Source organism: Bombus terrestris, chromosome 7 (assembly GCF_910591885.1).
Source record: "Bombus terrestris chromosome 7, iyBomTerr1.2, whole genome shotgun sequence".
In the NCBI taxonomy this organism is placed as follows: domain Eukaryota; kingdom Metazoa; phylum Arthropoda; class Insecta; order Hymenoptera; family Apidae; genus Bombus; species Bombus terrestris.
Window position 1 is genome coordinate 17,236,940 of NC_063275.1, and position 27,169 is coordinate 17,264,108.

Here is a 27,169-nt window from a genome sequence, read left to right on the forward strand (position 1 = left end):
TCTCATTTTGTTTCGTCTGCTCTATGAGGTTTTATTTGTTCTTCTTTTTATGGTATTGCTCGTTGATTCTTATGTTCGTGGTATTCTTTTAGCCACGTGACTGGTAAGAAATGACCACTAGTTTTGATAGCATAAAGTAGCTGCTCACACTGGTTGCCGCCGATATTAGATTAGTATATAATAATGTAGTAGTTATTTGTTTTCTTTATCATATGACCCTGTCAAGCAAATTAACACAAATGTAAGAAAATAAGGTTCTGAAATCTTAGTCATTGATCGAGCAATTTAATTTCTTTCGAAACCTAAGACAATGTCGGCTTGGTTGGCATTTACTTCGTATTATCACGGCATAATTCCACGCGGTAATCGTCTCGAAACTTTCACCAAGGTCGGTGCACGTGCAATCGAGAATAGAATTTTTCACGCTAGTATCCGGCAGGCATCGGACGTAGTGAGAGGAAGGAGACTGAAAATAACGTCGGATAACGATGTTTTCTTTCAATTTATCCGCGTCGATAGGCACGAGCTTGCGGCGTAGCGTAATTGCAAGGGTCGTGCTATGTGTGTATAGACGATGTAGCCGTGTGGCCGACGAGGCTGTATCGCGAAATTCGTGGGCCCATTATCCTCTTTCACGGGCGCTATGCATTAAGCACCGTGCACACAATCGCGGTTACGACCTTGCTCGTGACCGTGACCCTTTGCTCGTACGAGAGAACCATCCATGCTCTCCGTGGTTCGCCACACTCGACGGCCCTGAGATCGACTTCCACAACGTGCTCGCAGACTCGGGGGCTGTCGGCCGTTACTCACCTGTTTTCACCGTCGAACGCGCTTGCTCTCCCCTCGGTTGCTTCTTACTTCTTGCTTTTCCTGCGCTTGCTCGGCTATTAAGCATCGTGCACACTGCCCTGCCACCCGACGACAACTGCTAATGGCCGATCGTTCGAAAATATTTTGCATGTCCCACTGGACAATTGCGCGTCGTTAATACGTTTGTAAAATATTTTCGATATATTAATACCGGGTTTTTATTCTCGTCTTCTCTGGCTTTTCCTTTTTTCTTTTGGTTAAACCAGGTACCTATCCCTCGATGTATCTTTCGCCTGTACTCAGTTGGTTATGTTCAAGGTTGAATTTACAACAGCGCGTGGCTGCAGCTCGTCTTCGGTCGCGCTTTTATAGGTAAACTACATTTATCCTTTATTCAGCCTGTTGTTCGCTTTGTTCTTATATTTTCATATGCAATAAAGAAGCGTTATTATTATTATTATCCACGGGTGGATCCAGAAATTGGAAGGAGGCAACGGGTATTTTTCGAAGGGAAATTGCGTGGTTTAACGAGGAGTATCTCTTCTTCTTGTAATGCGATTCTTTTCGCGAATGTAATTCCTCCTCCTCTTTTACTATCATTCTCGTTATGGCATTGCGAACTGAGGTCACGGATAAGCGATAATTTATACTAATACTTTTCCAATTTTTTGCCCCTCTCTCTGTGTCTACCAACTGCCTATTAACTCATCGTCTAGTAACTTATCATTTGGTCAACCTATCGTTAAACTTTCTTCAAGAACGCGTGGAAAAAAACACGATCAAATTTCACAGCCATCGAGGACAAATTCTCGCGACATCGAGATCATCCCGAAAACGTTCGACATTCGCAGGAGCCGTTGCACAGGTGCAACGATCGCCGGCGATAAAAAGAGAAGAAAACGCGGGCGAGCGGCAGTGGAATGAACTGTAGCAGCTTATCCGCCCGGCGAATTATTGTTTCCGCTTTCTCAGTTGATATTATCGTGACGCAACCCGATTATAATGCAGCCGTGCCTCCTCCGTTTCTTCGTTCCTTAACCGTAGTATCAAGTAATGTCTGCTTATAGCGGCGGAATAATAATGGCACGTTGCTTGCCACACTGGTCGCCACCAGTTACCCATAAATTCGCTGTAACCGTGCCAAAAATGGTGCGGATCGTTTGCCACGTTTTCTCACGATCGATTTCCTGCCTGGTATCTGCCTAATCGATGACTGGTATCCGACTCTCCTTTCATAACTTAATCGTTCGCGGTAGTTTCGATCGGAAAACGGCCAGAATTTCGAAACGACGACCGACCAGGTGAGCAATTAAGCTCCAGCCTTATTGGCGAGCGCATCGCAGGCGATCCACGCTCGTTACCGTCGTCGCTGTTGTTGTCGATGCAACTTGGCCACGGCGTACACATACACAAATACACAAACACAAACACGCACACAGATACACAGAACGATACACATATATAGGTACGTATACAGTCACCGAACCAAGTATTCGACGAGCTCGGCGACGGGCAGAAGGATCGGAGCGCAAGAAAGCCAACGCGAAGGAACTCGAACTCGAGCGCAGGGTTAGGAGAGAAAAGGGAACGCCGGACAGTTGCTGTTGGTACACCGCACGGCCGCTACGTGCTTTTATTGCGAGGATGTTGCTCGATCACGTCGATTGACGCATGTAGTTTTATTCCCTGTAATAATCGTTAAGATCCTCTCGCGTCTATAATAGAGACGCGACCAAGTCGACAGACTGGCTTTTTGCCTTCGTTAATTGGCAAGTGTATCGAAAAACGCGGCTATCCAACGGATCAACGAATAAGTATATTAAAAAGGGGCCTGTATTCGTGATTGATAATTATCGTTGCTTCATCCTGTGTATCTTCACCGTGGGTGTCTCCGTAATTGGAAATATCGTTACAAAATATTTGTCCCGACAAGGAACACGAATCGACGAAACATCGTCGAAGATTAAACATTCGAACAAGCATAAAATTCGTAAAGAGAGATATCGGTGGCAATTTCGCGGGCGATCGCATCTCCTTTCGCTGACGCTGCAGCGATGCCCCTTAACGATCTAGAAGCAGCGGCGAGGGTGTTCACGGTCCCGTCGTTATCGAGATAAACAAGAGGAAGGAGGCGGCGGAAGGGAGACGAGCGGCCGAACAGCGGCGTGGAAGAAGGCACGAGAAGAAGAGGAAGAGGGTAGCGTCTCCTCACAGGTGTCGCTTCAGAGCGCTACCACTCGAGGCCACATTTGCTGCTGGTACCGTGAACGCGAACGGTGAACCGATGCACCGACGCCGGTATTCCACATCGAGCGTGCGTTCAACGTCACTACGGAACATCCTATCAGTGCGGTAACGAGCGGCCAGACGCTCGTCTCGCGCGCGTACACGCGACTTTCCACGAAGCCGGAACTACCGCTGTTGCGTAGCGTTCCGATTTGGGAAAACGGCGCGCGATCGGCGCGAAACTGTCCAACATACGAACCATATCGGTTTCGGCATCGAGATCCAGAATGCGTGTGTCGCGATCTTTCAATCGGGTCGTCCGAAAATCAACCCACAGCTTAAGATCGTGAGACGACGTATCGTGAGGAACCGTACGAAAATCAGCGGTATTCGGCATCGTGATGGCGTCCGTTCGTGACCGTCCGCGCGAAAACTTCCGGGTCGGCCCACGAAATACGAGATCGCGAGTTGCCGGCTACGAGGTTCGATATCTCGGTGGATCGTATTTCTCGGCGTATTCGTCGAGGTTACGGCAATAGTTTCGCTAACAAGAGTAGAGACTTTGCTCGTGGCACGTTTGACGAATATCGTTCGGGGCGTGCATGCGGTGTTTCGTTGAGCCGGATGTTCGTCGAAGAAGGGGAGCACCGAAGAAAACACCGTTAACCACCGAAAATTCGAATTCGTGGAAGACCATCGTACCTGATTCTGTCGAGCGTTGAAAAGTAGAGGGACATCGACACGGACACGAAGCGAACGTGGCATAGTGTGCGAAGGTAAGGTGCGCAGGGTGGCATCGGCCGATCGTTTGGTCAAAGTCGACTGGTAGGACGAGAAGACCGGTCGCGCGAGCCGCGGGACCGAGCACACTGTCACGAGCAGGCTCGTGCGTGCACACGCGCGTCGCTGCGTGCGTACGAGGATGGCCGTTATGTAATCCGCTTCAGCCTACGCCACGCGCATGAGTAATCTGAAAATCGCGATCAAGAGCAATTTAACGGGTACTCGGAGATATTTCCACGAGCGTCCGCGTAATTTCATCGGAGAATGATACCGGAAACGACGAGCACAGGTCAGTCTCTCGATGGAAAATAATCGTTTCGAGAAGAGAGATACTGTACGAACAAATCGTTCTACTCGACGAAGCAACGTGAGCACGGTGAAACGAAAGGAATACTATCGATCAGACGGTAAAGATTCTGACTATTACTTTCCGCAGTCTGATGCTCGTTTAATCAAGAGAGACGATCAGCATCATCGCGAGAAACTTGACCGATCCGTTAGAGGTTAAAGGCTGCTACACACTCTGCCATGAGACCGCGGCAGGCTGTAAACGTCGCGGTTCCATTTCTCGATACGGTCGTGATCGTACGGACGACGAGGGTGCGGTAAAGTGACTCCGGAGAAACGTAAGAGAGACCGATAAGAACAATCTCCGGCGCGACGATCAAGGGTGAGACAGATATGGATGACAGCGTGCAGAATGGCCTACAGGCCGAGCAGTGGCTCCCAATGTTCGAGAAGGGAGAAAAGAGAGCGAACTCGCTGGGCAGTGGAGCGTTCAGGTTCATCCGCACGCGCAGCAGTATCCGGCGGGAACTCAAGAGGCAGTGCAACAGGTAAGAAAACAGACCATTCGCAAGAGGCACGGCCCGTAAAATTACACCTGTTACGAGGTAATGCGTCTAAATAGAAACGTACGAGGCTAGAATCGCCGAGATTTATTTTATGCAATGAGTAGTTTCTTTTATTTTCTTGGCTTTACTGGGGCAATTTGATTCATCGGATTAAACGAGGTTTACAAATGACGTTTAAAGTATTTCTAAAATTGAAACTTTTTCCACCTACTAATAATATTGTGCCGCAGCGACGTGTTGAATCTTCTAAAGTAGGTTGTGTTTATCGTATTTAGTATCATCGAAGTTTTAATGTATACGCTGGCCAATTTCGAAAGAAGGAATTTCACGATTTCGAAAATACGTAGGCCGCGATGCTCGACACTGGCAAAACGTATGAAATTAAAATCAGAAGACCGTTATGCGGCTTATTAATGGTACCACAACCCGTGACGTGAACGTTAGCGTAAAGTCTGGTAGTCGGAACGTATCCCATTTGAATTTAACGAAATTACGTTATAACATCAACGTTTGTCACCTTTTTTCAACGATAATCTCTACATCAAAATACGAACAATGATACCTCACGATGATTCTCTCCCTATGATCTTGTTCTAGCCTAACGTGTTAATAACCATCGACTATCATCAGAGAAGTATCAATTAAATAACGCTATATCTCAATTTGTCGTTTCAAATTAAAACGTCAAGCCACCACTATGCATCTATGACGAAACTGAACGTATGATAGCGCAGTAGGATCAATGTCTAGGTGCAGGATCGATCGGCGTTCCTTCGAACGGTTCCCTCGTACGGTTCCCAGTTCGTAAATCAGCGAACGTCATCAGTCTCGAAGGGATCCTAGTCGGTCGGTGGGAACCCTCCGACAATCATTACCCAACTAACCCAACGTGGTCGCCTAATCTGCTCGCAGCGTCCGTGCATCCAGTCAAAGGATTCTTCGGATTATAGCAACGGTATACCGGTTGATCGGCAGCCAGAGAATGAGCCGCGACGAAGCAGGAAGCTGAAGTAATCTGCAGAATTCGCGGTCCTTGCGGTGCGTGAGAAGACCTAGGTTTGCTAATAATCGACCGTGGAATCCGAGACAGTCGGCTTCGTGATTCCAACGACGGGCACGATGCCTGTGAAAGTAATTATCATTTGTAGTTCAAGAAACGGTCGCGAGATATTATCGACAGATACAGCCGTGGACTCGATCGTATATGTGTGTGTGTGTGCGTGTGTGCGCGCGCGTGTATATGTGTGTGTAGGCGATGCAAAGGGATTCGCGTCTTGGTAAAAACCGCGACACCTTTCGCGACGACTACTGAGAAATGCCGTGTTGGCTGGAAATGATTTATGCGACTGGCTTTTTTGTAAAATACTCGGTGTAGGGGTGTATTGTCGTGGGTAGACGGTTGAGTCTGGAGTCGAGTTCAAGTAAAAGATGAAAAGACAGGTTTTAAGATTGTTAAGAATAACAGTTCTTGTAGTCGATGCATCGGACGAAGAATATGAAACTTTTTTAGTTAGTTAAATTAATTTTCTCGGAGTATGCGAAAATATTTAAATATGTTGCAGATTTCTAAAAATATTGAAATATGCAGTGGGTTTTCATTTTTCATTCAAATTATCATAATTCAAATACGTATGAACGATGTATGCTTCCTTACTATTTCGTATTCGGTACTCGCCTCCAAAGAGTCGCCCACGCGATCCTGCGAACATATATTCCAAAAAAATGATTTGAATCGGGGATTTTTTCTTCGCGCCCATCGAATGAAGAACTCAACGCGTGTAGCCTCGTGATTTACTGCGACACGATGAAACTATTCCTGCACCAGGACAGCCGATAAACGATTCACACGCGAAACACACCGGGAAGGACATCGTAAATTGGTACAACACGGTAACAAGCCCGTCGAAGAACAACGAGGTTTGTTGGAAGAATCACGGTGAATTAATAACGCTATCGTGTTCCAAATAAATTCTACCTCGCCAAGCTAGACGATCGCGGTGTTCTTATTAATCTCGATCAGGCAATCTAACAGGGCACCGTGTAGCAAACGAAATTCTGGCGATAAAACGAGCTTCTAAATTCTAAATTATGCACATTGCTGCGAACACGAAGAAAATTTTACATCAGGTATAGTAGAAGATTGGAGGTATTAATTAATCAAGTAGTCAGCCTTCCGTGATATTCCTTCGTGAAAAGGAATTGCAGTATATATCTTGAAAGTGTTCCAGATCCGTATCATTAAAAAAAATCTATTAATAAGAAAAGAAATTAGAATGATCACATCAGCCATTCCATTTTATACACTCCCGCTAGAAAATCTTAGAACACGTTCTACGCTTTACGTGGTATTAATATTTAATGCAGATCATCAACTTTAAATTATTTTGCAGTATAAATTGGAATACACTGGATAGGTATTTTCTTATTAAGTATTCTCTCTGTCACATGTAGTGTCAAGTCAAATGATATTTTTTCGTGTTTCTTAACAATTACTTCGTTGTTTCTACTTTTAGCAAATATAATTAATAATTGTTCTAAGACATTTAAGCGCGGATGTGTATAATACAATTTTTAAATTGTAGCTAGCATGGTGCGATCAGGATAACAGTGGTACGCGTTGGAACGCCTCGATTCGCGCTTAGAGCACGCAGTCGTCTGGAGGCTCGTCGAGGAACGTCCTTCTGATATGCCATCCGCTTAAGGAAAGAGGAAGAGCGCGGTGACTGCCGATACACGATCCTTGGCCGGCAGATCGAACAGAAAGAATTACCGCAATATATTCCGGGTTTTAATGTTGAGCCGGATCGACCGAAACGTCGAGTTCGCTCGTCCAGGGGCCCCCGTCGCGCATAATAAGGCCCTCCACCGTGGCCACAGCCGACTTTGGCCCTGCAGCCTCCTCAAGCGACGCACACACACCCGGGCCACGCACGAACAAGCTCTCTCACACACGCACAAACACGCACACACTGACCATGAAGCCGACACACGTCGAGGAACCGTGCGGTTCGAACACTTCCGTGTTGTACGACTAATGAATCGCCTTCTCTTTCTTCAGACCCTTCTACCCTCCACGTCTTGGCCTCTTTTCCCCTTCGCTCGCGTTCGTCTGGTCATCGCGACGAACGATCGCAGTCGCGCTTCGCCCAATCAACCGCATACGCGCATATTTATCACTCGTATCGATTCACCCGATAAATTGCACGAACGTTATCCGCATCCCTTTTCGACGACGCTGTCCTTGAATCTGCGTTTCTTCGTCATGATCCAGGGATGAATTTTATTATTTCAGGGGATATGTAGATTCGTCGGGGGTGCATTTTAATCGGATCATTTGGTAATATAATGCCATAGACGAGCGCAGGTTGAATCTTCTCGGATAACGGTGGACAGAATTATCGAAATAAGATTATCGATCAAGGAGAGACTCTTCTTTCGTAATTCTACGATCTCCGAAGCGATCTTCGTTATTTATGACTTGGAAATGGACAATCAATGCGAATGCCAGCCTTCACGGCTTCCTGGGAACGACGAAAGTCCTCTGCATAAACAGAGATTCAGTTGGCCACGCGGCGAGAAAATCGTTAGTCGATTCCGACTCGACCATTTGCTAAAGTAGCTTCGGCTCTTCCTAGTGATATAGATTTTTCTAAAAAGGAATGACAGACTCGAAGACATAAATTACGCAAAATACATACAAACGACCATAATTGGACACGACGAACTTATTTTTATTTATAATCGTCATCGTTTGCATCCGTGTCGATAAATTCTCCTTCGTTTCTCCAATATACACCGTTGATTTTATTTATCGAACACGAGGTCATGCGAACGAATACACTTGTTCGAACCTGTTATGCGTGCATTTCATCGCGATTTTATCGGTGGGTACGTGAGAAATCGAACAGGCAGGCGAGGTTCGATCGACTCCGATGTTCCGCGATTAGGGAAAAGTAAGTCGACTCGACCGACCGTTAGGCTCCTTTTAATGGAGCTTCCGTTTATGTAAATCATGCTAATGAGCTTTAAATCGATGAGCATCTGAGACGAGCGACCACTCTTCCCGTCGGTCTCAGCGTTCGATTAATCTCGAATAAGAAACGGTCGAAAGGTTCGTCGTCTAACGTGTAATTTCTGCACGGCCTGAGAAACGAAACCGTGAAATGCGAAAGTAGTCTCTGATCGATGCGGCCGATTCAGGAAACCAGCGTTTATGGCTGTTTCGTCTTTCAGACAGACCAGCTGAAAGCAGACTGATCTGACTGTACCGTATAATATGTAATCAAAATTATAAAATACGTAGACAAATAACTGCAGAAAATCGCTTTACGATAGATTAAAAGGCGCAAATTGCGCGTTTATCGAATAATAGATGCCTTAACAAACGCTCGTCCAAACGAAACAACAAAATGGATCATAGATTATCGTTGCTCGAAGAATGGGCTGATGGAACGAGAGAGGGAAGAAAAAAGAAATCGATTTAATGAAAGAAACATCCGGGTTCTGGACCCGGTTCGGCCAGTCGATCGATCCATCCGTACGGTCGAAAGATCGTCAACAATATCTTTGTAGCAATATCGAGCTCTAAGAGTGGACCAGAGATGCTTGCGTAACCGGTACAGACTGGTACCAGGGTATTGTTCGTCGATTTTGCATTCCGTCCGGAACAAATTTGAAAGGAATCGCACGACCGTGGTCGTCGTGGTGTCGTGATGGCACAATAGACAAATCGGTGGCAGAAAACGCTAGCCAAGGTAGATAATGCGTAACGGGTTGCGGCAAGTTCGGTACCTGTATCTGAATCTCGTATTCCCGTGTACGGTTCACCGGATCCGACCCCGCGCCGCCACGATCTCTGGCTATTACTCATAACCATTACGTTCAGGTTCAGGCACCGATATTATCCGATGAAGACTGATAAGCCGTTTAGACGGTTTCCAGCGTGCCGTTCCGTGCTTCATTGTTGTGTACTATACGATACGCTGGATGGCTTATAAAACCGGGGAAGGGGGAGGAATCCGCGTGGTTACAGGCCGATCCGGATAACCGATAAGCAAGGACGTGCTTATGAAACTTGGCACCTCGCTATCCGACTCTCGGATCTTCCGCAGCGAGCCTTCGAAATAATCCATAAATGCTACATCGCTGTCTATCATTAGTTTACGTAATCGAGTTACAGATCTGCGCGGACTCGATTCTGACGTTGATCGAGCGTCATCGTGCTTCGTTTCACTTTGGTCCTCTGGAAACGTTCGATTTCCTTCGATTCAATGGAACGGTTCGTAAGTCTCCGTACGTATATTCCGTTCTGTGAACTTCGTTCGATTCATGACTTCTTAAACGGAACAGTTTGTATATGTATACGTAGGCTCGTAGATGCGATATTGCCAGCTACGTTTTTCCATCGTAGCAATCGACGCGGATGGTATCTGCGTGGAAGTATTCGAACAATGGTATCCACTTAAGAATACGTCCGTACCAGGCGGTGATAAATGGCATGCGATTCTCTGGTTTCTGCCCTTGACACGAGTCTATCGCAAAGTCTCGCGAACCAACGTCCCACAGTCGATGTCATTCTGAAGGCTGTGAGCCTCAGGGGAGAACACGCACACGGCACCGGACGCTCTTCGTACACTGAATAAATGATGCATAACGCCGCGCGGCTATTCTACGCGGTCAATGCGAGTTTTAACAGCTATTCCTCGAGGGGTGAGCGCGAGAATCAACCGAAGGAATTACATCTGATCCTCGGCGAAAATTAGGGGGAATGTTTCAGCGGATACAATCGACGATTACCGGCGATGTCAAACGCGTTATTCCTTTTCTTCATCCTACACAGATAAACTGTTGGTACATGGATTCTATACTGCGAGTTGCTGCCAATGCTGCCTCCGTAGAAGGCGATTCCTATTAAATGCACGAACGTGGGATTGCACTATTAAAATTATTACAATCTAGAACGTAAATGTTCTACAGTTGTTTATAATTTATAATTCTATGAAGGCATTTATTTTAATATTACGTGATTCGATATCTAAGAACCTCTGGTCTATCATTTACTTTGCGCCCCGTTAACTAAGTGCGATCCATTTGGCTGATCGAACGCCCACGCGCGTCGGTGGACGGTGTTTCCTCGACAATGCAAAATCGCGCCGACAACGATCCAATTTGATACGTTCTAAATGACGAAAGACGCTGTCGCAATCGTTGCTGCGCGCCGGGACTTTAAAAGGAGGGATTTTTTCCTGAGCAGCGTGACACGAAACACGCCGTCGAACGAACGAATTCTCAAAGGGTATCCTTGACATTTCGCCGGAACATTATACTCTCGTTACGGCAATTTTCTGTTATTACACTCGGTACACGAGGGAGGGTAAAAAAAAGTGCGGAGTACGCGATCGTATACCTATCGAACAGTTCGCGTCTCCGCGGCTATCCGTGGTCACGACAGGAAACTAAGCCAAAGACACGCGTGAAACGCGCGTGCGTGCTTCCACGTTGGTGTGTACCGTTATCAGCGATGATCTGATCGCAAGAAACGTCGAGGAACAGCAGCCCTTGATAAATAACATCGGGAAGCGTCTCCTTCCCCTTCCTCGATCGCGTCGTTTCGGTGGTCTTCAAAGGAAAGTGATGAGTCAAGATAACGGGCAAAACTGGCTCGGAAGCTGCGCGAGCTGGTTCGATTAAAGACGGTTCCCGTGTATTACGTCGAAACAGTTTCGTGTCCTGAGGGTCGACCAGACCGTCGCTTGCACGCGCGAATTCGAATAATTGCCGAGTACTTAACGCGGGAATTACAAACACGGGGTGGTAAGAGCGGTACTGTTCGATCGTTAACGAGCTAAGGTGTATTATTCTTCGTTGCGTGAACGTAGAAGGAAGGGTAACTGGCGAGGGTAACGAAGCGGGAAGAGATCTGGTAGCCGGAGTGGATGCGGCGTATAAAGTTTAGCTGAATATTCGAATAACATCGGCCTATGTTTCTTTGCCTATTACGGCACACTTAAGGACGGAGAGAGGCAGAAATTCACAGGTAATTCAGCGGGCGGTGAGTATCTCGGGAACCGATAATGGCTCTCGAGGAGGTTTCAGGTTCACTGGAGTACTCGCTCCTGACGGGGAGGATCGGATAAAGATCTAAATGCCTGCATAGCCGTATGTACGGCACGCCAAGGAAGATCCTTAAATACTAGCAAGGTAACGAAGGTAAAGGTTTCTCGTGACGTCCGCTTTGGTGCCGGAGCCGTCAGGGGTCAGTGAGCGCTCCGGTCGGCAAACCCGACTGCTCTCTGAATTCTCGATCGCTCGTCTCTTCTTCCTCTCCACCTTTTCCTTCCTTTTTTCCCTTTCTCTCCTCTTTGGTTCTTGGCCCGCGTGCACTATGTTTCCCACTACTCGCCAAAGGGGACTGCCAACGAATATTTCACCCTGATAAATCCCATAACGCGATTTATCGCGCAGCCTTCGGGGACGAAAGCTTCCTCGAAGTGGAAACTATTAAGCGCGGGTCTAACGTGGCGCCACAGATCGATAGAACTGAATGGTCGCGGATCCAGAACCGGAGGTCGCAAAGTACTTGCGCGATTCGTACCGAACCAACGATTCTCCCGCAGAAGTAAAGTGGAAGTTATAAATCGCGCGCTCGGTCGAACGAGCTCTGATTACTGATCGAACGGCAATTTGAAAAAGGGACTGTACCGAGGGTAGACTGCGGCTTGCTTACCGTTCTATTAATTTCCTAGTCGGCCATCTTCGAATTACCTCTCCCTTTCGTAATTGCCGATGCTCCTCGACTCGTTTCCTCGGATAATCGCAGCTGAATTATTTATACGCAATTGTTTGATATATGGATACAAGGGATACAACGAAACCACGTGGAAAAGGAATTTCTTTTTTCTCTTCTCTCTTAATAAATGCCATAGTCGCGTGATTTACGTCACAGCGTAATTAATTGTTGCGCGACAAGAGAGAGAGAGCGAATATCGTGAATGTCGTGGATGAAAAATAGGAGTCGAAAGGCGCAGATGCGTGCCACGTCTCGCGGGTTAATATCATCGGTCACTTACGTAAAAGTAATTGGCGAATTGTCGAATGCGGATAAGATGGGATGCACGGCTGTTACGCGATCAACAAACTGCAGCCACGTTCGCAGACTTTCTAACATCCGCCCACCTAAATATCGTATTTAAGCTACTATCTAACGCCTCGTGTATTCCGTAATTTCTCTACGATCTTCGGAAGACGTTTCTAACCGAGTTTACGATTGCCATTACGTTTCCGCAATCTTTAACTCCTGATGCGGTTCTCTCTGGTTGACTTTGCGTGACGTATCTATGCATTTCTTCGATCATTGTTAGGTAGGGAAACTACGTGTCGAAGCATTTTCGAAGGCGAAACTGTATCTAGAATTGGGTAACGAAGAACCTGAGCCATGAAGGGAGATTCGCGACTCGAGATACGTCACATTACACCGATCCTAATTACTTTAGCATGTCATTTTACACCAGCGTCTAATCAGCGCCGCAATCGGCTTAGCGGGAACCTCGTTACGGCGGTTAATAGGATTTTTCTTACGTTACTGCTTTGACAGACAAGTCCCGAAGCTTTTGTGCGTGCCCATGTGTGGTGGTGTATGCGATACGCGATTAGAGGTGTTCGTGTGCGCGTCGTGAACAAAGGTTTTTAATAAAGCTCACCGTGCAATCGGGAAGACTGAATCAGCCAAGCCAAGAAGACCGGCGGGCAAGTGCATACTGCACATGCAATTAAAGCCCGAGGGGATTCGTTCGATTCTTATTTCTTCTTGCCGCGAATGTTCTAAAGAAAAGCGAAATGAATGGCTTAACTAAATGGTCAAGCTAACGGGAATTCGCGGGAACCCTTCAGCCAACATTTCTTTCATACAGCTTTACGTAGAAAATTATTTGCGACCCCCACAATTGACACTACCTTGACTTTTCTGTAGGTCCTATTCAAATAGAAGCTATCTAGAGTTGATTACCGGCATTTAAAACAGTGGGTCGCTCGATTACCTTGCTGACTATTTAACAAGTCCCAGATGAAACCTACTTTCCTTCACCTTTACCCTTCTTTTATTCTTTTCATTCTCTTTTCCACTCTATTACAATACCAAATTAGCAGCTCCCGCAAACAAAAAGCGCACTAACGAACAACGAATCGGAGCTCCAGACGCGTGTTTTATTTGTATGAAACAAATTTTTCTCGATTCATTCTCAACACAGGAGTTCCAACCTCTCTGGAAAAGTTTCTAGAGGCTCTCTTCTCATCTTCTCATCCGCCACGATCTCCGAGGCATCCGCGTCTTTCAAGCAGGCTCGTCGACTGCACTAGAGTCGTCCGTTTGACCCGACCTCGTGAACCACGCTCCACCCATGGAACTCCGCTAGAACTCGTGCAAACCCGAGTCGCTTAAAAGGATCGGAGGTTCGTGTGGTTGCCGCTTCCATTCGCCCTTCCATCGGTGCCGGGTGCCGAGTGCCAAGCCGTTCGGTAACCATCGGCGACGCGATCTCGCGGGAAATGGAGCACGCCGGTCGATTATATTCCAGCGAGGTCGAAGTCAGGCCGCCATCTGAACTCTACTCGCTCGGTTCTCTTGCATCATGGATCATGCTGCCTTTTGTGGCACTGTTATCCAACGGGAAGCACCGTGTAGAGAGGCGTCCCCGTGTAATTCAATTAAAAATAAACCGGCCGCGCAATTATTCGCTGAAGCCGGAGCCGCACGGTGAACGTGATACCAGCATCGTTCGGTCGCCGTTACACCAATTTGCGACGGATTACAGTGAAATCGCTGGCATAACTGTGCTCCATCGCCGTTTCTTGTCGCATTAACCGATTCAATGTGTTCTACCAACTCGTTCGCCGGCGATTATCGCTCGTTCCCTGGTTAACACGTTCCTTGCCGCGCTGCTTTCGTACGATTTTCTAGTCAGCCGCCGTATACCACCAATAATAGGTGCTGATGTGTTTAGAAACGTGAGCTTTTTGTTCAAGAGAATTTACATCATTACGCGAAAATGTTAAATATAGTAGTTAGGATGATACACGATCTTCCAATATCTCAAATTATGTTGTTTTTCACCAAAATCTTTTATAATCATTAAATTTTCATCTTCCATTATTTATATAAAATCTCCGGTATTTCTCCACGAAAATCGTAATACATATTCATAGTTACCGGACGAAATACTAAGCTATCATACAAACACAGCACGTAGTCCGTTGCGTGGGCCGTTTGTATAGTTATTCTTAGGGCGAAGAAACGTTATTAATCTTCCCTTCGATGCGCTGGGGCCTGTCGACGCCGACCACGGGAACTATAGCAGCGTGTTTCCGGCTCGACCCGGGGTCGAGGTCATCCACGTAATTTCACCTAAACAAATCGACGTGCCTCGCTCGATCGAACCACCTCGTACAGCCCCCATCGTTTCGCGCTCCTCCCTTTTTCGACGCGCACGTATCATTTTCGCGAACACGAGTTGTGCACGCGCTGTTTACACGTTGCATTACCCCCGAAGAACGATCGCTCGATCATCGGATCGTCCACTTCCTCGTTCGAACTCTGCGCAAAAATAAACTTCAGCCACGAAGAACGATCCCTCGTAGATCGTTACAGCGATTTCGCGTGCGAGGACGACGTTCTTCCGCCATCGCGAAATTTATTCCGCGAGCATCCGTTGTAATTAACGCGTTTCCAGCGACGATACGTCGATCCGCCATGAAGCGCTGGAAATTGGCGTCGAATGTTTGAAACAATAGTCGTGATCTTGGATTACGTTTGCTGAAATAACTTCATCGCATCGTGTCGTTTATCTCTGGTTAAAAGAATTTTGTCACAAATTGTAACGTATCTAAAGGATACCTATATATAGCGACTTTGTTTATCTTTTTCTATCGATCACAGTACGAGTTTAGCAATTTAAAGAAATTCACTTTCACGTTCACGCCTTAACCCGGAGAACGATTTTTCTTTACACCCGGAGTTATCGTTTCCTGAAGTCGTGTCTATTCCGGCCTCTCGAAATCACGACCGGATCGAAGCCATTCTAGAAGCACGCCGTAAAGCGAGAGTCCCGGCAGCAACCACTTGTCATCCACTTAATCAACATAGCGCCAGATCGAATTCCGTGAGAGTAACAGCAAGCGGTCGCGTTTCCAACAGCAGCCCCAATGACCTGAAAGTAGCAGAGTGTAATGAATATTTTATAAGGATGGAGAGTCAACCTTCGAACCTGCGATGTCTGTATCTTCTTACACCGGTACTTCGCTTAACGGATTGACTTCTCGAACTTCCTTCGTTCCGCTGGTTGTAACCAGAAGCAAACGAATCGTTGGTAGCTTCATTCTTTGAAGTGTCCCATCTTTTCTCAAGATTTCCAAGAAGTAATCGCGAAAGAAACGGTAAGCATACACCGTAGCTACTCGATGGTACCCGAGACTATGTCTGTATCGAGAACTCTCTAAGACCGCCTGAAGTCTCAATCCGTACGCGTCTCAGGCATTTCGTCGACGGGGTCGCGCACACCTCGTCGTGCATATCGCGGTGCCGTGATTGCTACGTATTTCACGGCGGGGTCATTTCGATCGAGCATTATCGAGCCGGAGAAACCATAACGAGCCCACGTAGCGTTGCTTGCGCTTGCCCCGGAGCGCGCTGTCGACCGGCAACGAACGTAGACTTTAAACGCGTGCACGTACACCCTTGTTCATAAATATTGGAATATCTACCGATTTCATACAGAACAAGATAATTAATAAGTCAAGATTATCAAAAAGGAAAATTAATCGATTAAAATTATCTACGAGTAGTACTGTACGAGTGTAGGCAAAGAAAGTTATTTGCACGAGTCACAAGAACGCGATAAACGAACAATTACGATAGTTTTAGATTTGTTTCAAACTTTACCGATATAATCACGATAGCCGAGTCTCGTTACACTGCTAATAAAATTTCAAAATGTTGCGTATAAGATACGTAATATATTCATAGAAGGTTTCTATGTACGAACGAATACTTTCGTGAGCAACTGTACGTGAACACGTGTACGCGATACGCGGCCAAGGTGTACCGCATCGTGCAACCGCGCAGAACCATAAGACACGTATGTTTATATCGTGGCGCGGTGCACCGCGTTACGTCGCGCACGCGGGGTGCACCCATAGCGCATGTAACGCTCGCGGAAATGTATGTACATCAGCTACGCGTTCGTGCTTACACAGAGTGTCGTTGTAACCGGCTGCTCGCGCCGCTGCCTCCCGTTCCACTCGGGGATACAGTATAGCCGCTCTCCCGTGCATATTGTTCCACGATTACGCTCCCATTTCGCGGCTAAACATTTCGTTGCTTCCACGACCGCTTGGCATACCGCGCCGATTATTCGATCTCTACCGGTCATGTGACGCTTTCACGACCGCCCGTGGCACATCGCAGTAGCCTCGATGCGCTTCTAGATACCTTTCGATTTTAGATGCTGCCGAGAATACCACTGTCTACCGGGAACTTGTTGCCACGTAGATCGCGAGAGATGGTAATGCGGCAGTTTGGAGCTTAGTTTCTGCCGCCTTGGGGACAGTCAACCGTAGAGTTTAAGAGAATACCGATGTGCCATTGAGACGGAGGATTTTACCGGATGAAATCGAATCCCCACTTTCTCTGGTTCGAATACTAGAAACTATGCGGCGTATACAGTGGCGAATAAACGAGCGTTTGGGAGATAAATACATCAGGAAATATGGTAGTTAGCGCGCAACATATCCAGTATAATTTTAAGGAACTTTCGAAACTCGGAGAATTTCTCTCTGTTTCTTTCTCCCTCCAAGGTTCATTCGAGATGAAAACATGGTTCATGGATGGAAATCTCTCGAACAAATAGCTCGAATTGCATAGAAAGATCAGAAGCGTTAAGATCGTGGTTTATAGGAGCGTGACCCGGACAGTGTAATTATAAGACGCGTTCACGATAAAAGAGCTCTCGGATTCATAGTTTGACAGCAAATATATGCACGCCCACTGTTGCTCCATCGGCTGCTCCTCCCTCCGTGTCGTGCGCTCGCGCGCGTAATATGAAAACCTGCGTCGGCCGGCTTGACTGGCGCAAAAAGGTCGCGAGCGGCAACTCGTTAAAGAGGAGGAGCGCGGCTATGCCGCGGTATATCCACGATCATCTGCTTCGAAATTATAATCTTCTTATTTACATTCCCGCTAATTGCACGTTCGCTCGCACAACTTTGTCTCCTGCGGTGCTTTTCGCTCCTATAAATCCGACGCCCTGCCTCTCCCGCGTGATTAGACATTTACGCGTATATCGGGGGAGCGTCCGGAGATTATAGTTTACATCGCTTCTTCCGCGCTGTTATCGCGCCAACATCGAGAAATCGTGGAAAATCGCTAGCCAATTATAATTCTTGATTGGATTCCTCCGCGCTGACTCGAGCACTTCATTAGGACGTTACAGGAATCCCTGCAGTTCCTTGCTCTCGTTTTTATTCACTCGCTTTCTATGATAATGGACAAAGCAGAGTAAAATGCTGTGATTCATACAGTTAATTGAAATTTTTGAAAATACCTTGATGGCGGTTTCCGAAATTTTCCCCTAATTTCAGCAAAAGTAGCTGTGTATTTCGACAAGACTTGCGCTACGCACTTGCAAACGTACATACGCATTGCAGAAACAGTCGGTATAATTAGATTAGTCGGAGCTAAGAGAAAGAGAATCGAGAAACAGCGGCGAAGCGAAAGACACGGAGGCAGAAAGAGAAGAAGAAGGAAAGCAGACAATACTCTCCAAGGACAGGCGGTATTCAAATGCGTTCGTTACTATTGCTTCTGCTCCTGTCGGTTGCCTGTACGGCGAAACATTTTTACAGACTGCAGCCGTGGCTGCAGGACAACCGTCATTTTTTTCTCCTCTCACAGGCAAGCGTTCTCCCTTTTTCTCTCCCCTTCTTCGACTTTCATCCTCCATCTACAAAAGGAGCCTCTTCCACTCTGGTTTCCTCTGTCGCAAATCCGCGCCGCGCAAAAACCGACACCTCTGTCCCTTTTCGCGTATATCACCAAGCTTTACTACTCATTGTCGGGAAATATAGCGACACAGTGACGCGCGGAGAATTCCACGAGCGGTCGAACCTTTGTGCCCCGCAAGAACACCGCGTCGTTACCTGGGCATAATTTCCGTTCGCGCGATTATCGGCAAATGCTTGGCAAAAGGTGACGGCCACCTCGAATTCCCGGCACTGTTCGCGTGATCGCCAGGCTCTTATGGAACTCCGTGTGTCGGACAAAACGAATCGCAGAAAAACACCTCGTCGATACGTGGAAGTTATCGTCGTATTAATTGAGTTAACGATATGAACGATTATTAGAACAAATTACGGGGAAATGTAATTAGAAGGCAGGAGTTTCAGAATTATGCGATTAGCGGTTAGGAACGCATTGCGCGCGTTCATCTGTGAGCATAAAACTCGTGATTACAGATACGACTAACTCACATTCTCGTTTTACTCAGGCTCGATAAATACACTCGTCGATGGTTATTAGCGTATTACGCGTAAGAATATCGCAATACGTTTACACGCGAAGAAAAAAACCGTAAAACGGTTCGAATAAAAGACGATATTAAAAGAATGGCGAAAGAAGAAGTTCGATTAAATCGCGTAGATAGCTACTCTGTTTGCTTTGGAGCAGAGCATGCAATGGAATTATATCGTAGATACCGAACATAGATAAATCAACGTTTCAAATCGAAGACAGGCAAAAACGAGTTTACGAAACCGCAACGATAGATATGCATAAGTATTTTCTCATAGGTGTAACCTTGTATTTTGGAATTCAACACTGGGAGTGACCTCGAGTCGAAGAAATCGGATCGATTTTCCCGCATGATCCATAGTCGAGCAAGCGTAGCTCGTAACCCGTTCACATTCCTCCGAAACGGTCCAATCGATCGAAGATATCCGGTGCCTTGTTGGGATCATTAGCGTAAGATCGTGTGACGTAACGAGCCAATCAGTGTCCCAACAGTCCGAGTAATGATCGTGTACCGAGAGGTATTAGCATCGTGGACGGACGGACGATACCGTTAAACAAAACCTTACCTCGTGACCTTTGCCACGGAGGGTCGCGGTGGACTTCACCGATGACGAGGACGATCTTGTCGAATCCGATGCAGTCTTCCACTCGAACCGTCGGCTTTTCTGACCTCAGCCACCACCAAGAAAGCAGATACGAAGGGAACGAGTAATCTGGATCACGACCTCTGTCTCTGGTCGAGGCGTAAAATGTCACGACGATCGAATCTTCGCGTATCTCTTTCTGTTACATTCACTCGTACAAGTTTGCGATATTTAATTACTTACATACAAATAACTTACTTGCGTAAGTTCATTAGTCGTTTATATTCGAAGCTTATACAAATGATGGTAAATTCTAAGATTAATTTGAAAAACGGTGTTTGTAACATCATCACTTGCCTGTATTTTTCAATTTATGCAGTTGATCAATGTGGTTCCTGGAAGAGAGCAAACGGTTCAAATGATTCTATCAAGTAGGTAACATCGTCTTTAACGCGACCATAAACCATCGTGCTTTCTCAAATTATTTCTCAATTGTCCTTTTTTCCACCTCGTCGCCACTCTAGGTGTGAACACGGTGTATTGTTGTTATTCGTAACATTTTTATTGGAATTTTTAATTCCTTCAAAAGGGTGCGCTCGAAAGCAGGGAACAATGTGGTTCCAAGCGTGTCGAATCGCTTTAGGCGATCGAACGACCCGGTGCATGTAACGAACTCCAAGTCGTTTAATTCGATCGGTGACGCAGCAAGGCAAGCAGTGGCAAAAAATAATTCACGGGTCGCGGAAGTGTACGCTCGCGCAGATATCCCGGATAACACGCACGAGCGTGGTCGACGAGCTGCGCCTCCACTCGACAAAAATGACGGTCATCGAAGGCTTAATTGCTATCTTTGATCTGAAAAACGCAACCGCCGTGAAGCGTCGTCCACGCACAGCGACCCACAGTGAACACGCTCGCCTGTGTATCGTTCATCTTGTCGAACGAAGCCAACGAGCTACGAGAAACGAGCGCGCGACGATAGGAGAAAAACCTCCTGAAACCTGGAACCGTGGAGAAACGCGTTTTCGCGTGGAACCGGCTTTGATTAATCGCTCGGTCGGCTAATAACAGTTTGTCGTGCGTCGACCAACGCGACTAGACCGAGGATTGAAATCTATTAGCGTGCATAATTCCGTTATAGTCCCTGGCAGCTTCATGAATTATGTTAACCCTGCCACAGCGATCGGTGGGCGGTAATGGGTTAATAACGCTCGCCGTTTTCCCTACTTCTACGACGTCCCATTGAGGCACGCGCTCGCGAATCCGCGACGTTCGCTGCATTATTCTCCGGATCGTTCACCGGATCGTTCGTTGAAACTTTCGACGACGATGAACCGAACGCTTCCGTGAGCGGGACGAACAATATGGACCACTCAGGATGAAGTGGCGTCCCGCTGAGTCACTAGATAATCGTTCGAGCGAAACAACGGAATCGTTTGCGACCGGTGACAGATCGTGACCCGTCCAGTCGTAATTACGAATTCCGGCAGTGCTTTATTGCTGTCCGACATTCCGGCGCGCCTAAAATCCTTCAGGACGGTGTACGGTGGCTGTCACAACAGCCAGGGCATTAGTAAAACCGATACACAAGCGTATCGTATACGTCGGTATACTTGGTTGAGCGTCGTCAGTGGAGATAAGGGATCTGTTGGCGTTCCAGGTCTGGAGCCATGGATCTGACCTGATCTCGCGACGCGAACATATATGGAGAGGCGACGCAGCGGTGTGCACGCACCACGAATTCGTGGCACGCAACGCGACATCGTTGCGTGAAAGCCGAGTCACGGATGTACACGTCGATCACGATCGATAAGCCCTCCGAAAGGATAGAGAACGAACGCAGCTTCGTGCTCTTAAAGCACTACTCTGCCACAGAACGAGAAGTATCCGCTGGAAAGACAGCGGGTGCATTGTCCTGGTTCGTGGCCTCGTGGCCGCGAGAGTGTGCCTTTCCGCGACCAGGTATCACGGTGAACGGTCGAGGTTCAAAGGCGCCGACCGACTGCCACGCTGACGCTGAATTTCGCCAAATAGGTACGCAGCCACATAATGCGCGCGTTATATTCAGCAACGGGCAGCCGGCTCGCGTTTGACCGGCCTCCGTCTGTCTTTGCATTCGGACGAAAAGCAAACCGACGAATGGTCGGGTCCTTCTGTTCCTTCTTCGTCGTTTGACCTTTGCTACCAGGAAGGTAACCATTTGTCGAGATATTGGTCGAGAGACTTTCGCTTTTCGTTTTGATTTTTGGAGAAGACGTGCCGGTTTTGCGTATAAGGGAGTGAAAGAGGGACCGACGTTTGCACTGACTCTCGGGTCCTCTTCCGGGTACTTTGGTAAAGTCGTTTGGGGACGAGATAGGATGGAGGATGTAAATTTGAACTAAAAGGGAAGAGATGTAGAGATTCGAAGCTTTCAAAGTTGGAATTCTCGCAGATGAATTCTAAATTGGACCACACTTCGACAGTGGAATTTATTTAATTAATGAAAGCGTTTATCTCGAGTGTCGTTAAACTCATGCCGTTTTCTCGAGCCGCGACTAGTTTTCAATTTCCATCGAAATTCATGTCCTGCCTCTTAAACATTCTTGAAACTAGCCTCTGGCGCGTACTAATAACACTATTCGATCGATAAGAGACGCACGTCGGTCACTCGACAAAAATATCTCTTGCAGATCGAGTTTCTTATCATCGTACCTTGGAATATGTCGCGTGGGCGTCTTTTGAGATTCTTGAGTCTGGTCGAGCTCAACAAGATTACGCAGAATAGCAATGGCACATCCTCGATGATGTTAAATTGTTAAAGGAAATCGTCATACGGTTTCCTGGAAAAGGGCCGGAATCGGCGGACGTCCGAGGAAACGGATGCGAATCGACGTGGAGAAGGATGCAAAGCGACAGTTAGGACAGGAACACGGTCGAGGAAAGGCGGCGCGTTGCCTTCGTCCGGGGAGCCACAGAGAGTAAAGGAGAGACACGTGTATCAAAGAGAGAGAAGTAACCGTGTGCCACGAGAAGGACGGAAACGGCGAACACGTAGAGGACGACGGACGAAGAAAACAAGAAGAAGCGGAGGATCTCGCGAAGCGAGCCACACAAAACCCGAAGAGCTGGCGAGCGAGACGAAGAGTAAGAGGGACGAGAACCAGCCCGAGTGCAGGCCATCCAGCCACGAAAAGGTGTAGGGCAAACGTATACAGGGTGTGCCATAAAATCGTGTTACTCCAATTTATCTCGAAAACCTGATAAACCGCTTCCGTGATCTAAGAGTCAACCGATGATTAATAATCCATGGTTGAGAAGGTGTAAGAGAGCAAAGTTTCTATAGAACCAAAATGATATGCGTTTATGCGATACCTGTCGCGTGTTATTAGTCAAGGCTGTCGTTTTAGGTAAAAAAATAGGCGATTCGATGAGGCGGGAAACTATATTTCACGCTTGCGATGCTGATAACCTGTCCTCGCCTAATTATTCATTCCTACTTGATATTTGCCATGGAAAGATCGAGGGTTTCCGTCAGAACCGACAAAATAGCGATCATTTTGTAAATTTTCGATAAGATGTTTGACATTGAAATTATATTCGAAGTCAGTGAATCGTGACCAAAGACTAGTAGGGATGAAGACGAATCAAATGAAGAAATTGATCGAGAAACGAATTGATTAATCAGCGAATGTCACGGCTACGCTGCTGCTCTAGAACAATGCCGCTCGTCTGTATTGGCCAAACTCGGGCCCTCGCGAAGGTCCATAGCGTTTCCAAATAAACTAGAACGAGTCGCATGGAACGAAGCCCGGCAAAAACAGAAGTGGACTCGCTGGTATGAGCAGAGAGCATACAAATGCATCGCTTAGCGAATGGAAATTTGCGAGCGAGACATCACGGATTGCCAAGGCTAAGTATCGTCGATTTGGAGATCGAGTTGCGATTAAATTTGTCCCGATTCGTCTCGGACGTCGGAAATCGAATCGCTTTATCGTTTTTTGCGTCATAGCGTGTCTTTGATGGAAACAAACGAGATCATACGACAAGGAATAATTGATAGTAAATTTCTTTCTAAATCTCTATAAGACGTCAACTTTTGCTAATTATTCTTTATGACTCGTTATTAAATTTCTAAATAAACCCTATTTCCATCGTGTAATAAATTGCCAAGGTATTCGTTATAAAATTTCTTGGTTCCCGTGGTTGGTTGACCTTTGTTTTTTATTAGCTGTCACGGTATTGCCCAATGCGTTATCACTTTCCTTCTCGTTAGGAGAGGCAAGATAGCGCCTTCCAGTTCTTACTTCCCGGTACGCGGTCGAATCGCCTTACACCTGACGAGCTCGTTGATTGGCCGAGGCGAAATTTCACGAGCGGTCTCTGATAATGTGCTCGCTTTTGGGCCGAGGAAGAGCAGCACGCCCGGGACAAAAACGAGCGACAGGAAAAAAGCCAAAGGAGATAACAGCGTGGGGGGTGAACGAGTACGCGAACGGTCTCCGGAGAGGGCTGCAGAACCGGAATTTTATACAGTGGCGTAACACACTGGGTAATACGCAGAGAATCACGAAACTCCTGGTTGGAGGCTACTGCTCTTGTCTCTTTCTCCTTTCCTCCAATCGTCTCTTTCTCGTTCCATTTCGAACACTTGGCTCCTTGCCGTATCTTTCATTTCTTTTTTTCCTTCTTCCTCTTTTTCCCATCTGACCGGGGTCGAGATCTCGCTGTTCGATTAGCCTTTCGACGAGGTGGACTGTCCTCTTATCACGAATGCCTAAGATTCGCTCTTCGCTGGTCAATTAAGTAACCTGCGTTACACGGCTAATTAATTTTACTGCAATTAATTAAGCTTCGTCTCGTCGAATCGCCAAGTACGTTTTATCTGCTGGAATGGTTCAACGTCTCGATCGTTTTCGATGGTACCACGGCCCGTCATAAATCGAGATAATAACCATGACGCAAAGAATTGGTTAGCGTTTCTTCGAGATCGGTTCACCAATTCTGCATCCGCTTCACCGTGCCTGACTCGCTTCGAATGAAACCTTCGAAAAGTTCTCTGCTATAGTATCACGCGAGTAATCGTACCACGGTTGATTTTCCAGGACAATGATTCGATAAAAAACGAGAACAAAGGAGGATCTAGCGAAAGAATCATCGATAAAGAAGAACCGAAGTCAGGTAATGGTAAGACGAGACCAAGCCACGCGGTGGCGGCTCCTAGCGGCGATGGCCAGAAGTAGCGATGACCTTGCCAAGGTCACCGCGTCCTAACTACACAGAGACCCTTCCCTCGTTCTTTCTCCGTCTCTCTTTCGTCCTACATGGCCCTTATTATTATAAAGCAGTTGCCCTGATTCCCCCGAGGCCGTGTGCCATTCATTCGCCTCTCGTTCGTCTTCTGGCTGGCCTCCTCTCTCCTTCCACCGGCCTTTTTCTTCTCTTCACTTTTTGTCTCGTTACATGCACGGCCTTTCTTCATCGGCTCGCCGACTTCGACGCTGAAATCGAAACTGCCGGACCGAGGCCATTATTGCATCTCTATTGTGCGACGCTCTGTTTCGAACTGGCTGGCTCGCGATCCAAGCCACTTCATTTCCCTTTTTCCTGCCTTTTATCGATTGTTCGGCACGCTCATTTTTACGAGCCAGCACGATCTCGCTTCTCGTTTTTCTCCATAAAGCCAAGACCTTGCACCCCTCGATTTTCGTCACGAAAGGACGATGGAAGAAGAAACGATATAAAAATTACTCGTTGATGATTGTTGGATATAACTTCAGAGCGAATAACTTACTTTAAGAGCATTCAAGAGTTGATTAAATGTTATTCCAAGACGTTTAGAAGGCTTCCAATGATAAATTAAGGGCGCGTATAGTTCGTTTATGACTAGTTATACGATCAGAAATCTTACAACGTTCCCGCAATATTCGCATAACTTAAACTATAAAATATATACTGCTCTCGTATAAAAAATAAAATATCATAGATGTGTATTTATTTTACTGGCTAACTGAAATAGGTACTCGTATACTATACTCGCATAGCCTCATATGTATATCGGGGATGGACTTTTACCTGCGATATAGGTATGCCGCGTTCGGTAGACGTATCTCAACACGTGAACCCACTTTACTCGTTTCAGAGGCAAGAACGGGGACTCCTCGACGGTTGTGGAGGCTGGCAACGGTAGCAGTGGCGGAGGATTGGGAAAATGGTTGCGCGAACATTTAGGAGGCGGCTCGAAGGGCGGTCAGGACGGCTGCGTTGCTACGAAAATGACCAGCGGCGTGGCGGTTGAGAGTCCCGGCAACGAAAAGCCCTTCGGGAAGACCATCTATACTTCGCAAAATCTGTACTGTAGTCTGCCGAGGGACCACGGTCGGCATGCTTACAATGGCGGCCGAAAGGCTGGCCACGGGAATTCCGTGAAGCTTCAAGGTCATGATCGACAACGATGCGCCAGCGTGAACCATCACGAGAAGATCACCTTCAGCGACCTTGGTACTTTGACGAGGGGCGGGCCGATCTATGGTAGCGAGGGGAAGACACTGAAGAAACGAAATCGCGATCGACGCAGGCATTCCCTGAACGAGATTCACGAGCAGGGCCGGCAACGTCGTAAAAGGTGAGCGAAAATTCTAATTAATTCCGTCAAACGCACTGGCATCGCGGGAAGAGACCCGCGTGCAAGACAGCGATTTACCGTGGTCGATGCAAACCACAGAGTCATCTTTCTGATCTACGACGACCGCAGATACGCGGCGAGATTAATTTAATTTGTTCAAGCCCACTCGCCTCGTGAGTAACCGTCGCTTTGTTCGTGTTTCGGGGCTAGACGTAATTGAAAACTTGATCATTACGTGGGACTCGACCAAGTTATACACGGGACGTTTCGTATAGTGGTGGTAAATAATTATACGAATAAATGTATGACAAATGATAGGTTTTTTGCGCCTGGTTTTAACAGTACCTGCATTCCTGGTTGCTCCCTTTTCGAATGTTCAAACCCGTTCTTACAGTACTCTTAGTCCATTAAAGGTACTACATATACGTTGTTCTATTATTATTAAAAACGACACGGTACATTCAAAGTTGCAAGAAATTCGAACGCTCACGCCGCCACGTTTATATCGCTGTAATAAACGACCACCGAGCCGCTGCAATTAATTTCACGCGGTGACTCGCGCCAGAGGCGGTTTTCTTCTTCGCGGCGGTGGTTTTCCCGCGCTAGGGAATCGCTACTCGAAGCACGGTTAGACGATCGTTCCTTTTTGTCCGGGACTCGTCTCGGCGGTCGCGGGAACTTCGCGGAAGCCTCTCCACTTGGGAGACGAAGCCGTTTCTCTTCCCCCGATGATGAACAACGCGTCGAA

General features: G+C 47.0%; 1 protein-coding gene across 1 annotated transcript; it reads left to right on the plus strand.

Moving 5' to 3' along the window:
• The first annotated feature begins 2,851 nt into the window (after nucleotides 1-2,851).
• On the plus strand, nucleotides 2,852-26,425 carry LOC125385470. Its single transcript, XM_048407645.1, has 2 exons — nucleotides 2,852-4,658; nucleotides 25,939-26,425. The coding sequence occupies exons 1-2, from the start codon at nucleotides 4,504-4,506 to the stop codon at nucleotides 26,423-26,425; spliced, it is 642 nt and encodes a 213-aa protein (XP_048263602.1). The 5' UTR covers nucleotides 2,852-4,503.
• Nucleotides 26,426-27,169: the final 744 nt, after the last annotated feature.